Below are 14948 nucleotides of genomic sequence, written 5' to 3'. Positions count from 1 at the left end.
CATAATCTTTTCTAAGACCTTCCCCAGAATAGAAGTCAGGCTGATGGGCCTGTAGTTTGCCGGATCCACTTTCCTCCCTTTCTTGAAGATAGGCACCACATTGGCCTTCTTCCAATCATCAGGCACTTCACCAGAGTGTCAGGAGCTCTCGAAGATCCTTGCCAGGGGCTGAGCTATGATGCTGGCCAGCTCCTTGAGTACTCTGGGGTGTAAATTGTCAAGGCCGACTGACTTGAAGGTGTCCAGCCACTCCAGGTGTTCCTTCACGAGGTCAGCGTTAATGGAGGGCAAGGAATCGCCCTCACCCAGGCGTCCCTGTCCCGTAATGGGCAGGGGCGTACCATGGGACTTGTGAAAGACTGGCGCAAAGTACCCATTTGGTAAGTTGCCTTTTTTCTGGGCGTCAGTCATCAGTTGTCCCTTCTGGTTTAGCAGAGGTCCAATGTTGCCCTTGCTTTTCCTGTTTCCCCACATATCTAAAAAAGGACTTTTTATTGACCTTAATTCTTGTAGCCAGTTGGAGTTCCATCGCAGCCTTGGCTTTCCTGGTTTACTCCCTGCGGGTCTGGACCAGTGCGGAATATTATTCCTTGGAGGTAGATCCATCCTCCATCCTTTGTAAGTCTTTCTTATTGGATGCAGGAGGTCCGCTAGTTCCTTGTTGAGCCAAGGGGGCTGCTGTGCCGTTTTGCTGCCTTTCCTCTGAGACAGAATAGCCTTAGCTTGTGCATCTAGGATCACTCCCTTGAGGAGCAACCACTCTTTCTGGACTCCCCTCCCTTTGGGGTCGTGGTCCCTTAGGGCCTCACTGACAGACCTCCTGAGCTTGTCAAAGTCAGCCCTCCTGAAGTCGAGAACCTCTGTATTGCTGACTGACTTGCCAGCTTTTCGGCGGATGGTGAAGGTGATCAGCTTGTGGTCGCTGTCACCCAGTTTCCCTTCGATTGTTAGGTCGCTGATTAGGTCATCCCCAGTTGCCAGTACCAGGTTGAGTAGCGCTTTACTTCTCATTGGCCTGTAGACTTCTTGAGTCAGAGTTCATCCACGCACGTGAGGAAGCTTTGCAACTGTTCAGATTTGGTTGAGTGCTCTTCCCACGAGATGTCCAGCTAGTTGCGTTAGCATGTTAAAAATATATACTTCTAATAGTAGTAAAAGTTATGTTTCTACTACAGCTGGAACTTTTATGACAAAAACAGTAATTCTGCAATTTTTTTTTTCAGGAACTGCTTGATAAGTATCTTATTGTCAATGCCACACAGCCGGAAAGCAAGGTTTTCTATTTGAAAATGAAAGGTGATTACTACAGATATCTTTCAGAGGTGGCATCTGGGGACAGTAAGCAAAGTAAGTGGAAATAAATTCTTGTGTTTAAAAGTGCATAAAACTAGCAGATCAGAATGAAAACAGGATAAGAAATAAAGTATGAGAAGTGTTTGTGTCTTCTCAGTAAGGAGTACTTATTTCAGTTTTCAACATTTTCCTTCAATATTGAAAAATATTGGCTGGCTGCTTTTATTAAAATAAATAAATAAGTATGCCAAAACCCCCCAGTGTCTAAACAATATCCAACCAACTGCACTGCTGTCCCTACTTCTCATACAAAAACTACTTTGTAGTATGCCTGGAAGTTTAACAAACCTAAGTTCTGATGGAAAAGGACGGGAATGCATCATCCCGGAGTCAAGAGCCCACCTCATGTAAAGTGCCCTGCCAGAGCCTACTTCTTGTTTAAACCAGGGCACCTAGCTCAGGTGCCACTACTGACTTCACATGTATCCCATAGCAAAGTTGGGTTCCCAAATAAGCAGGTCCTTTAACAGTTAGAAACGTTCTATTAAAATTGTCAGCTTGAATTCTGCTCGGAAGACATCAGATGGACATTGCTAGTAGATCACTGACATAGAACTGGGCTGTTCTTTTGGAGCTTATTGTGTGACCCATCAACCTGGAGAAGATGGTGTTCTTGTTTCCTCTATACTCAACCTCTGATGGAGGAAGTGAATGACAGGGGATTGCCTCTTGGATGTGCCCTTCCTTCTCAGGAGCATTACTGACTTATTAGGGTGTTCCAACCCCAGGCCTTACCTTTAGTTTTCACCTTACAAAACTATTTCTTGTACATCCAACTTGGTAGGTTTTTAATGACTTTGCAGTTTGGGTACTCTTCAATGGCAGTAAAACAGCTGTTTCCATTGGCTTTTATTTTTGTATAAATTGTTGCATTTTAAATCTTAAGAGTACTCCTAAACAAAACTTTAAGCTCTACAAGAAGTGTTTAGTTGAAAATACTTCTGCATTAGTAATTCAGTTACTGGTAAGTTTCTTACCGTTAAAAGTATTGAGGGAAATCCTCCATATACATATTTAAAAAACAACCAAATATTTATTGTTATCTATGTCAGAAGCTCCACTTGCAGTGCCTAGGTCTGGAAGTTAATTACTAGTCCTTGCTTTAGACACAAATCAATATTACAGAACGCAGTGGTTTACTATGTATTAATGTTACTGTGATCACTTTTTTTTCCCAGCAACAGTTGCAAATTCTCAGCAGGCTTACCAGGAAGCATTTGAAATTAGCAAGAAAGAGATGCAGCCAACACATCCCATTCGACTTGGTTTGGCTCTTAATTTCTCTGTCTTTTACTATGAGATACTCAATTCTCCTGAAAAAGCCTGTAGTTTAGCAAAAACGGTAAGCACACTCTTCATCTTATCAAGATTTGACAGAGGAATGGGGTCAAGGTGTATGGTAACTAACATGGCTTAGTCTGAGAATTAATACCTTCTTTCAGAGATGCTTGCATCCTTTTAAGATCTGTCTGTGGCTTCATGTAAGTTAGCAGAATCAGAACAGTTAGTGGGCATGTCTACATGTGCGCTTTAATGTGCAGTAGCCTATTTTACTGTGCATTAAAGCATGTAAAAAACTTCAAGTACACTAATGCGCAGTAAAATAGGCTACTGTGCATTAAGCTTCACTTAAACGTGCTTTCAGTACTGCACGTTAGGGCAGCCTAATGTGCATTTATTTAGTACCTCACATCGGAGGTACTAAATTTAATGCACATTAGGAAAAGTGCATTAACGCGTGTGTAGGTGTACCGCTGACTGTTAAAGTTGAGCTTCTGAGGAATAAGACAAGTTGCTTCCTTCACCTGTTTTAGGGTTCTTACCAAATGTGCTTATATAAGAAACTTAAATAGCATATGCATTAATCTGGTATTTCTATATAGATTAATTTAAAAAAAAAAAAAAGCTTACAACACCACATTGAGGTGAGCATAGAGCAAGTTTTTGTTGTAGCATCACCAATAATACTTTACCAAAAAAACTTCAGGCATGACCTGCATTATTCAATTCTTTCTGTTTAGAAACCCAAGACAGTTTGAGAATGATTGGCTGTATTATTAAGCTATCAAATGGTTCATCCCAATCAAAGAGATCACGAGGGAATGAGGGTTGGTTTGTTCTTCTCCTTAAAATGAAATTTGACTCTTCCTTAGAAGTGAGAGGATTCATCTAGTATCTTTTAAATAGTCTCTGTTTGCTTCTAAGGAAAAACAGTCAGGTAACCATTTGAATAATGATAGCATTAAGAATGAGGGCATGTATTTACAATGCACTTCTATAGCATCCTAATGCTGTTTGTATTAAGAAATATTTTTTTCTTGTTCTGCACTGGCTACTTCTAGTTGTGCCTTTCTTTTTTAATTAAAGGAACCTAAATTGGGTTTGGAAATACAGCTACATCTGTGTTTCATATCCAAGTAGAAACAAAAGATCAAATTCATGGCAGCTCTCAAATCTGCATACAGGTCGATGGGGAGAGTTGCTATATTAATTGGTCCTTAGTGGAAAATGCTGTTTCCTCTGCTGTAAAATACCTTGGGGTCCTAGACACATGCAGGGAGGTTGCTCTAGTGTGCTGTAATTCCAGCACATCAGAGCAGACTCAATTAATTGGGTCTGCTGGAGTGTAGTAACTACCGTGATCCAGTAGCCTCCGATGTCACATGTCAGCTTACCCGTGCTGAAAAATGGCGGCGGGGTGCTTTAAAGCTCGTTGAATGAGCTTTAGTTCAAAGCAACCTGCCACCATTTTTCAGCGCTGGGATGCTGATCCACATGATTCTTCAGGCGCTTTTAATTAGCGTTGCGCTAATGAATGCTTCCCCCCCCCTTCCTGGAGCACATCTGTAAACATCCCTCGTTTCCTGTTTCCTTGTTTTATTTCCTGCATGTTAAATCAAAAACAACTCTGAGAATCTCTCCAGTTTTTCAGCCTGATTTTTCTCTCTCTCCCCCTTTTCATGACTCTTAAACCATTGAGATCTTCTTTTTAGTGAAGGCACTCTGGGAAATGTCTAAGCATGCCCTCTTTAATCCATTGACTAGTTTGCCCTTGAGCCATTTGAAGCACTAGATATGGAAGCGAGCACACCTGCCACTTGTGCTCCGCTTCAGCCTGGAAAATTTAGAGTATGTAGGGATTTACACTTGACTCCTATCATGAAATGGTATTTTTCCAGTTTGATAATAGACTGTCCTTCACTTTGTTGTAGCCTGGCTTGAATTTTTTCTTACGTTGCTGAACCTTCAAATGTAGTATGGGGGGGAAAAATTAAGATTCAAACCAAACTTAATTCAGATGAGCGCAGAATTAAAAAATCAGATGTTGTATGTTGAATTGTCTTGCATGTTCTAGGCATTTGATGAAGCGATAGCTGAGCTGGACACACTGAATGAAGAGTCTTACAAAGACAGCACTCTGATCATGCAACTACTTAGGGACAACCTTACTGTAAGTATCATTAGGGTAAACTACTATATTTTGCACTGTTGTTTTTGTAGACTGTCTGACTCCACTAAGTAGGATTTGGCATCAGAGGTTTTGTAGAGTCCTTTTCTCTGCTCTACAAACCATCTCTTCTTGGGTAACTGCACCAACTGGATGTAACTGGACCCATTTGAGAGCCATTTGCTTTGCATGTTAAATCAAAGGATGATTGTTAACTAGTGCAATTGAGCCTTTCTGCAGTAAATTGTCATTGAAAAGTGCACTTCATCATCAGCTTCCCAACAGCTAACTTTCCTCCAGTGTGTGCTGTCTGCAAGCTTTGCTGGTTTTATTAATCTACCATCCAACTTTCTGTTTAGTTCATTATTCTGCAGCTTTAGTAGTAAGCTCAATCATGTTTTGCTCTTTAATTAAGAAAATAGCACAACTACAGTTAATTATGCCATCTCCCCTCTTCTGACAATTGTAATTAACCGCATGCTTTCAGCATAAACATGTTTGTATTTTCTTACAGCTATGGACGTCAGAAAACCAGGGAGATGAAGGGGACGCTGGGGAGGGAGAGAACTAATGGCTGTCATGCTTCACTATATGTTCAATGTCACTCTGTATCCTACACATATATCCCTTTGTGCGACAAGCAAAAAGAATAGTACATCGACTTTCACAACCTCAACGTAGCAAAAACTGTCTGTGGGGTAAAAACGGTTGGTGTTTTGTGTGTTTTAAAATGAAGACCAGTTATACAATGGCATTCTGAACTTTCCTATAATGAACATTTGCAGTTATGATTACCGTGTTTATATTTTTAACTGAACACTGTGATTATGGGTTTTGTGATTGCAGTTGACTTTACAAAACTCTTACTGGTAGAAAAGTAGACATTTAATTATGTAACTCTGGAAACTTAATCTGGCACCAAAATAGTCGAAGTACAATTCTGTTGTAAAGTTGTACAGAAAGTTATAGAGATTATATTGTGACACTGGGGCATGGAAGGAAAACAATCCATTGTATGGCATTCCAGTTCAGCAACACTGCTACGAATTAGTTTAACAGGCACACTCTCTAGATATTTTTAACCAAGTTTGAGGCACCGCTTTCAGTCAATAGCTCACTTTAAGTAAACCTTACTTTTTCTGGGGCTTTGATTTTTGGAGGAGGAGGGAGTAGAACACCTTGATTTCCAAATTCTACACTGGCAGATAACTGGGGTTTGAACAACTGTTTAGTGCTCAGACAACATGCATTACTAAGCCCCTTCCTAGAGCAATAATTTACCTATTTACAATGTAGATTATTCTTTTGTAGTGAGATTTCTCAGTTCACTACCATGGAATTGGAAGAGAGAGAGATTCAATTTTATGAATGGCCATATTAATTTGAATAATACAGTTAAGTGAAATGCAATCTTTGCATTACTTTTCTCTTCGGAGAATTGAAGTCCCTTTGGGTAGTCCCATTCTGAACTTTATCTAGAAAAATTTCTAAATATTCCACTCTGCCATCTTTTGAGTCGATACTTTAGAAATCTTCCTCCCACTGATCTCTGTTTGTCCTCACTTTTCACCTGCTTAAACTTCACTTAAATAAATACGGATTTCTACATGCTTAAACTTCACTTAAAAAAATACGGATTTCTACATATTCTATTGTTTTTCGATTATGGGTGACATCAGAGAGATAGGAGAGACTAAAGTATGTTAATGGACAGGTCTATTAGTGAGATGTTTGAGAGCTGCCAGTGCTGCTGTAGTCTTCAGCTCTTACTGTCTGCCACTTTCTAGGTGAGCCAGATCCTGATATTATAAAATATTCAAGACTTCCCATTATTTCTTACTGGAATGCAGACCTTACACATTTATAATGCTTGTTATTAACTTGTAATATTTGAACTCCAAATGTTTTCATATAGTTATATTCCCAAACATGTCCTATTAAATAAGACCTCATAAGAGTTGCATGAATAATGCAGTGGAAAAGATTAGGAATAGTCACTTATCAGTCTCGCAGTATCATCCTTTTACCTTAACATTCCACTTAGTTATAGAATCCATCTGTTTGTCTGCCCATCTATCTGCTGAAGAGAGAATTTCATGCACTGATTTTAAAACTCCCCTCTACTAGCTGAACAAATCGTGCAGTTAATACTTGGCGCTTGATAAATGCAGTAGTGAATGTGGAACCGAGCCTGTCTGTATATCTGGTAGCTCTTTCGCTTTGTTTTTACTGACCAGTATTCTGCCTAAAGTTTGCTTCTGTGACGGTTATATTGCCTAGTGCACATGTGGTTGTGAGAATAGTATAGCAAAAAGAAATATCTGGTTATTGATGTACTAGATTTGTGTATGTCTTTTAAACAGTTCTAGTTTCACCTTACACAAAATAATCAGGAAAGTGTAAAAGAATTCAAAAGTGAATAATAAAAAAAATTTTATCAGTTCCTTGTGGTCTGTTATCTTTGCCAGACTAGTGGCAAAAGGAAGTCATAGTGAAGAAACACCACCTCCTTATTCTGCATTTGGATTGTGTAACTTGTTAACTCACGGTATTAAGTAGTACTAATATTTAATTTTATTAATAACAATCTTTTTCTGTAACAATACTTAAACTCTACTACAACGCTCATTTTGTAGTAGAGGACACTGATTCTGTTCCTTCATGTCCATTCTATTTGGGGTCATGTGTATAAATCTAATTTCATTGCAGGGCTGAGGAGAAAGAAATAGAACTATAAATACTTTCTTTTTAACTTGCTATGAGTCATTGAGTATGGTAATGGTTGAATGCACAGTATGTGAACCAGGTCTGTTGCAGTGCTTTCTGCTGATGGCTGATATACAAAAGATCAATGCTTGGAGTCCTACAGCATTTGTACACATGCTTGCGCCGCAGTGCTGGGTGCTTTTAAAAGCACCCGGTGCTGCGGCACATACAGTTCTGTAAGTGGCAAAATGAGCTGAGAAAATGGTGGCGATGCACTTTAACTAAAATGCATCAGGGGTGTTTTATTTCAAAAGTGCACCACTACTATTTTCTGCACACTGATGCACATTTTGCCACTTGCACAACTGCATGCCATGCAGTACAGTGTGTGTCAGCTCGTGTTCAGAGCAGACTCAGTTAATCAAGTCTGCTTCGATGCACCAGATCTCCAGTGTGTCCCGGCACAAAAATGTATGTGTATAAATGCCCCTAGTGAGTTCCTACCTGGCTTGCAATGCTCCTTGTGTAGGAGTTACTGAGAGCACAATGTGCACCTGTAAATCTGTTAGTAAAATTCAACAAATATTTCTCTCTCTAGGAACAGGGTAAAATTACAGCTCTTAATAGTTTGGGCGGGGGGAGGAACAGGAGAGAGGGTTGGTTAGTGGCAGGGTTATAAACAAATATGATGCCAGATTAGTGGTCATTTGTATTTAGTTTCTCAGCAGAGCTGTTCTGACAAAATTCTTGTGTAGTGCTTAATTTTCCCAAATAGTACTTTCTGCAGTAAAACTACTATGAGGCAGCTGATCTTGTACTGTGACCAGTACATATGTATGATGTCGAATCCCTTGTTTCAGACAATTTTGATCAGGTGGCTAATGCCTGTGCATTGCAACTTATTCTTTCATAGGAATAAAGACTCTGGATTGCAAAGGTGCACCTTAACAAGGATCTCTTATCTCCAGCCTACTGTATATACATCTGTGGTGTGATCAGTAAGCATTTTAGAAATGTTTGCCAACTATTCTCATTTTTAGAAGTAAGTTTCAATGACTGAGGTTCCCCTGTGTGCATGTCCATGAGGCAGTCTGTGGTGAGGAGGGGAAATCTATCCAGAGTCTGGAAATAACATTTGAAAGCCTTCATTTTCATTTAAGAAGCTGTCAACTTGGCAGGCTGCAGGGAGAACCATCCCATCCAACCAGGCCTATGCACCTCTCCTATTTGGCTAAGAGTGTAATACTTAAAAATGTAGGGCCAGCTTTCAAAATGGCCTCAACTGGGCCTCTGGCTGCCTACCAGTTTGTACTTTGTGCATTATCATTTGCATACATGTTAACTTGTCCACACCCTACTTCTCAAAAGGATGTGCAAGAAGTGATTCATGAAAAGTGAACACGCAAAAGCACTTGTAGCACTGGGTGACACTTCCAGAAAACCTGGTGCTTTGAGTCGTGAATTATAACAGATTTGTGTGTTGTGTGTGTGTCATTTTACATGCTACAAACAGGTTAGTTGGGGCCAAAAAGTAGTCCTACCTATTCTAGCTTGGAAAGGATTAATCTGATATCTGGGGAAATACCTGAGGAATTAAAAAAGAACTGAGAGATGTTGCTAACTTCCTTTCTAGCAAAATTATTACTATTCTAACTTTTACAAAGTTGTGCAGTACAATAGCAACTTAATCTTTAGAGATTTTCTGCTGCTTGATCCTTTTCCCACTTTGGGAAAAAGTCCCCATTTTAACATTTACTTGTCATACAAATGAACATGCTTCCTAACTATTCAACTGCTCTAGTTTTTCTACCTAAAAACCCAAGCAGTTGGGATTCAAGCATGGCTTCAGAGAGTTCCTGGTATTTTGCCACTTCCTTGAACCTCTGCAGATCCCAGACTCCATTAGAGCATTCCTACCTCTCACCCCTATTTATCGTATTTAGGTGACTCTTAAACAAGGGAATAGCACTGTCATGTTTGGCTATCTGTTGCTGTTTTCTGATGGTGCTTGACTCACTTCCTTGTTGCTTGTGGGGAACTTCAGAGTCAGGCTGGCCAGCAGAGGTGGTGGGGAATACACTGAAGATGGTGTGAAAAAGAGAGAACAGGAGAATAGTTTCCTTGATTTCTCAAGCCAGTGGGTCAGCTGTGGCTTGCTTGTAAAGGGAAATGCTGTACACAGGTTAACTGTGACAGAAGGCTGGCTACCTGTGCCCTGCTGCTCCTCATCTTCTACTACAGCACTCCGAGCAGTCTGAAACCTCAGCTCTTGGGTGCTGGCTGGCAAGAGAGGCTTAAACCCCATAGTTTGTGCTGGGGGAGTTCCACAGCAGGTCTTGTATTTCAAGCTCCCTGCATAGGAATTACCTTGCTTGGTGAGATTCAACAGATCCACTTGAGTGGAAAATGTAAGAAAGGGCTAATGCTAGTCTGCCTTCTCTTATGCCTCTCCCCCTCCTTGTCACCTTCACTCACGCCCCCATTGAAATGTGGGAGAGCAGAAACAGCATTGCTGTGGGAGGAGAATCTGTGTCAAGGTACAGCCATTTCAAGCATCCTCTACAGAGCTGTGAAATACACCTCCAAGCAGTCAGCTGTATTTCTGTTTCATGCAGTAACTAGCAACTTCCCAGAACTGTAGGGAAGTCACTGCCATACCCACCTCACCCTTAGCTCATGTGCTGTCCTGCAAACACCCAGACAAATTCCTCAGCTTTGCAGCAAACTCTTCAATTACAAAATATATTAAACTACACACCCAATTTCTTGCTATCACAATAAAATATAGTATGGATTGTGAACTCACCTTCACATTGAACGGTTTATAGATGAAAACAGTGTTAAGTGTTTATTATGCAGTTGCCCGAGGAAAAAGAATGTGGATAAAACGGGTGATGGGTTGAGGAATGGTCATGTTCATTGTGACTGAGGAACGGGTTGAAAAGAGTTTGGTAAGGAGCTGAGGTTGTACAGACTTAGTGATGAGGTGTATGCATTGAGAGTTGTGACTGTCTTCCTAACTGCTGGACTTGCATTGCTATATTTTATTGAAAAATAGGTTTTAGTTAAAATCCTCTGCAAGGAAACCACATTTAGGTTGAAATGCAGCACCACTGCCTCACAGCTTTCCACTTTAAGAAAAAAGTACTTGCATAAAACTGCATCTGAAAAAGTTACACTTCTCAGGGGGACAGAATTGGCTCATTGACTTTAATATACCGCAACTCTTCTGGGAAGGTTTACTGGATCTCTGTACAAAACAGATATTAAAAAGTTGTTAAGGATGTTTGTACCCGAAAGCTTGCAAAGAACAAGTTTTCCAATGGTGTAGTGGTCTAATAAAAGATTACCACATTACCTAAAGAAGCTTGTGTGCTCAAAGAAGCAAGGTACTTCTTGCTAGCACCATATTAGGCAGTTATTGGCCTGGTGCTGCTGCAATGGTGAATGCCACAGCTTTCTGAACAGTCTTTGTCATGTATTTTCCTTGTGAGATTTTTCCAAAATCGGAGGCATAGAGCAGGATCTTCTGTTTTACTTGTCTTCATGTGCTGCAAGCCGGTAGGAGCCCTAGCGGTGGACTGGGGCCTCGTTTCACCTTCTGAAGAAACAGCACACGGAGAAGGCTTCTTGTTGAAGAGCATAGTCTCGGTACTGGACATACACCTCTCTTCCTGTACAGGCACGGGAGTGCTCCCTGCCCGAGGCGGGGTGGTCATCCAGGGCATTCTCATGGTGCTTGCCCAATATGATTCTGTTGGACATAAAACCAACACGCGGGTTTAGCAAACCAGGGTTTATTGCATAGTAATGGGCAACTGAGTCAGACTATTGAGCAGCACACTACACTCCTATCATACACTTGTCATGTACGCCATTTACACCAAGTCACTTAAATCAGATGCAGAAGCGCTGCCTCCCTGCTACTTCCCCACTCAACGGAGGGAGCTGCAAGCACCGGCTCCCTTCTAACCAGCCCTACCCTGCCCTGCCTTGCCCTGGTCTCACCAAGACCCGCTCTATTTTCCTACCCGCCTTTGTGGGATTTTTTTTTAAACCTTTATCCCTGCTGCTCCCCACGCCTGTAGATGCGGTCTGCAGGGGCAGAGACCCCCTCGTGTAGCACCACCCTCGCGGATTTCCACCCCCCCGAGCGCAGTGCACGGAGCGGCGCTCCCGCCCGCCCTGCAGCTGCGGCGCGGGCCGGGGCGGGGCGGGGCGGGGCCCGCAGCCTCCCCACCCTGAGAGCGGTGCCCGCGGCCGCCCGAGCAGGAGCTGCTGCTGCGCGTGAGTGTCCGGGGGATCCCGGGGATGGCTCTGCCCCGGGAAGGGGCCGGGCTTCTGGCAGCCCTCCCCGCTGCCGCTCCGCCCCCTCCCCCTTCGCCTGCCCGTCCCCGGTGCTGCTTCCCGTTGTCTCTCCCGTGCTCCCTCCCCACTCCGCTTTCCGCTCGGCTCCCTCCCCAGTCTGCCGGGTGCCGCCAACAGGCTGCCGGTGCCGCCAACAGGCTGCCAGTGCCATCGTGCCCCAGGTCGGCCACCTCTTGTTTGAGATGCGGGGGCAGTTCCTTGGGTTTCCGTCCTTGGGGTGCGGGGGACCGGTGCGGTTTGAGGGCACGCGGGCGGCTCGAGGCGGCTCTGCCGAGCCTGGCGGTGGGTGTGCATCGCAGGGGGCCTAGGGAGGTTCGCTCAAATCCTAAGACCTTTTGAAAGCAACCGTCAATAAGGCTTGAAAATACTAAAGCAAGTAGATTGGGAGGCATTCACGGACTGAAAGGGGGAAGTAGATTCTTTGCAGATGGGCAACAGCTGTGAAAAGCTGCCGCAGCCTCCCTAGAAAAAGGGAGGTGCTGAAGGAAATGGGGCCGTATATCAAAGTGCAGGAAGCCTGAGCATGCCTGCAGGTGGTAGAAATGCCTGACCTCAAAATGCGGGCTGTCTAATTGTATATAGTCTTAGCTACCCATGCTAGGAAGCAATGCGACTGCAATGCAAGCCTTCTGCAGGAGTGTCGGAGTGACTAATGGGAGAACCAGATGTTGAGAGTACAGTGTATGCAAGCCGGCTGTGGAAGCCCCAGTCCTGCGACAGATGTGGAACGACCTGTGGAGATGACCAACTTATCCTAGATCCCTGGAAGGAGGGGTTAGGCTTTTATTGCCACACACTACCTTTCCTTTCTGCTGTGCTCTGCCCAATTCCTTATGCCACTGGAAACGCTCCAGAGTTGTTAATGAGGCTTTGAATTCTTCCCTGCCTGACTCACTACTTCTGATGATAATCTTTATGGAGAGTGTGACTTATTCTAGGTGTTCCTTCCTGGGCGAGGGGATGTGGCCCAGTGCACTGAGAACTGGGACTTCCTGGTGGTGTTTCCAGCTCTGCCAGTGAGTCAGTCTGTGGCTGTGGGCAAATCCTTTCCCGTTCCCTGCCAGGCGAGGATGCTAGAACTTGCCTACTAGAAAGGAGGGCCGTGAGATTAATTTGTGCTTCTGTTGAGTGTATTGAGATTCCTACATCAAAGAACCTAGAGAAATGTTGGAGAAAACCCTTTGTCCTCCCTGTTAGATTTATATTTACAACTTGCTTCTTGTAGGCTGACTTGACTTGAGAAAAAGGACAGGAGGTTTGTGATGTGTCAGTGGATAGGTCAAATCTGAGAGAAGTCCAGATATCTGTAGCAGCCAAGGGTTGGGCTATAAATGGAGACTAGAGCTAGTATGAATCCAGAACTTTTGCTTGTCTGATTCTTCTCTCTGACTTTCTAGTCACCTCCCAATGTAGTTTTTTTAGTGATTGCATTTCCATTAAGTTTTTAGTTTTCTACAAAAAGAAACCTCTGACATTGGCCTAAGTATGGCTGTTGGCAGAACTTAAAGATTTTTTTTTTTTTATAAATACCCTTTGGTCAACTTAAATTCTGTAGTGTTTGGTCAAGTTTATGAATGAGAGTTCCATTTATTAGGCTTCTGTAATGCAATTTCTCTATCCTCTCCATTATTCCCCTTCCTTCACTCCCAAAACAGCAGTTCACCCTTTGGCTGTAGGATGTGACTCATTCCTGATCCTTCAGTTGTGGGGCTGGGAGTATTTGTATAGGACCCTTGGGGAGATGCATCTCAGTCACTTGAGAAGTTAGGATCTCAGCCAAGGAGATGGAAGTAGTTTGGACCCCCCCCCCCCAAGTTCAGCATTTGGCTCTGACTCCAAGCTGGTATGTGTATTTTAGAAAATATTTAAAGAATATCAGCCACCTGCTGTACTGTGTATTGGTTTATTTTGAGCACTGATTTGGAACCATCACTGTATTATCTGGTGGCTTTGTAAGATTTAAAATGAGATTTTAAAATTAAAACCTGGATTGTGCAGCAGAGGCCCTTTTTATTTTTTATTTGTACAGCACCTGCCACAGTGAGGTCCTGGCCAGTGACTGGGGCTCCTTGATGCTATGAGAAGATATAGAAGTCATGTTAACAAGGGGGACCAAACATCTTTCCTCCCGTTTCCCGAGTCTTAGCAGCCAGATAAGAAACTAGGATTTAACTGGTTTGGAAGTGCTGCCTTTTGCAGTCCATTCTAGAAATGGCTATACTAGTACTTTTCTCAGAAGTGAATGCCAGGGGCCAGGCCTGCTACCAAGAAGGATCTGCTAGGATTAGTGCTAGGCTTACTTCTGAAACCTCAGGTTCTGGTGTTTTGTGGTTAATGTAGATGTGGCATACTGGAAATGACATGATGTTTGCAGCTGATAATCTCCACTGGCATTGTGGTCCCACAGTAACAATTACTAGCAGTTCTTTCCTGCAGTGTTTGTTTAAGTCTGTTTTCCTTGTTCTCCCTGATGACCCTCATTTCCTTTGCTGCTGCTGTTTAAATGGTACATGGCAGGTCTGTAGGTTAATCCTTAGATATGAAGTGCTGATTGGGATTGCTCAAATGTGGTGAAAGTAGTATGCTTTTCTAGCATCTTCATTGTTGGGCCCTCTCGGGTAGAGAAGTGTTATCTTAATCATCTCCATCTTGCAGAAGTGGGGAGACACGGGGAGTGTGACATTTGCCAGAATCTTTGTGTCCTTGGGTGAAGCAGCTAACGTTTTGACTGAGCCCTGCTACTTAACCTTATTCCTGCCCAACCCTTTAACTTTCTCTCACGAGGTTGCTCATCTCAAACTTCTGCACTGCAGATCTCCATCCTGTGTCCTCCACCCATGGCAAAATGAGTGGATTCCTGATGACCTAGTTTAACAGGGGCAGTAACAACCTTGAATTTTGTTAATTTGCAACAAATTGATATTAAGGATATTGGAGGTTGTGATGTCATCTTGAGAGTGGTGATTTCCTTGTGGGGGTTTTCTCTTGCAGCAAAATACCCTACATTGTCCTTGGATTTGCCTTTCTCTCTGAAAAGCAAGGGTACGGTGAATTGTTTGAGGGATTAAAATCC

At 42.9% G+C, this 14948-nt stretch overlaps 2 protein-coding genes across 7 annotated transcripts in view; both read left to right on the top strand.

Annotated features, from left to right (window-relative positions):
* Window positions 1-7244, top strand: part of YWHAB (tyrosine 3-monooxygenase/tryptophan 5-monooxygenase activation protein beta) — a 12501-nt gene extending 5257 nt beyond the window's left edge. The window contains exons 3-7 of one of the 2 annotated variants that reach the window (XM_006016672.3): window positions 1224-1347; window positions 2532-2695; window positions 4709-4804; window positions 5316-5409; window positions 6846-7244. In XM_006016672.3, coding sequence (XP_006016734.2) covers window positions 1224-1347; window positions 2532-2695; window positions 4709-4804; window positions 5316-5372 — 441 coding nt within the window. In that variant the 3' untranslated portion in view covers window positions 5373-5409; window positions 6846-7244. Of the gene's footprint in view, window positions 1-1223; window positions 1348-2531; window positions 2696-4708; window positions 4805-5315 lie in introns of both variants that reach the window. The other variant, XM_006016671.3, reaches the window with a different exon arrangement.
* Window positions 7245-11590: 4346 nt separating this feature from the next.
* The window catches only part of PABPC1L (poly(A) binding protein cytoplasmic 1 like), a 27687-nt gene continuing 24329 nt past the window's right edge, over window positions 11591-14948 (top strand). The window contains exon 1 of one of the 5 annotated variants that reach the window (XM_025191397.1): window positions 11591-11794. The gene's annotated coding sequence lies outside the window, so the exon portion shown is untranslated. The other 4 variants (XM_025191399.1, XM_006016668.2, XM_006016669.3 and 1 more) reach the window with 4 other exon arrangements.

This window comes from Alligator sinensis, unplaced genomic scaffold (assembly GCF_000455745.1).
Source record: "Alligator sinensis unplaced genomic scaffold, ASM45574v1 scaffold76_1, whole genome shotgun sequence".
Classification (NCBI taxonomy): Eukaryota; Metazoa; Chordata; order Crocodylia; family Alligatoridae; genus Alligator; species Alligator sinensis.
Note: the sequence above shows the minus strand (reverse complement) of the source record. Positions and strands in the feature narration are given on the sequence as shown.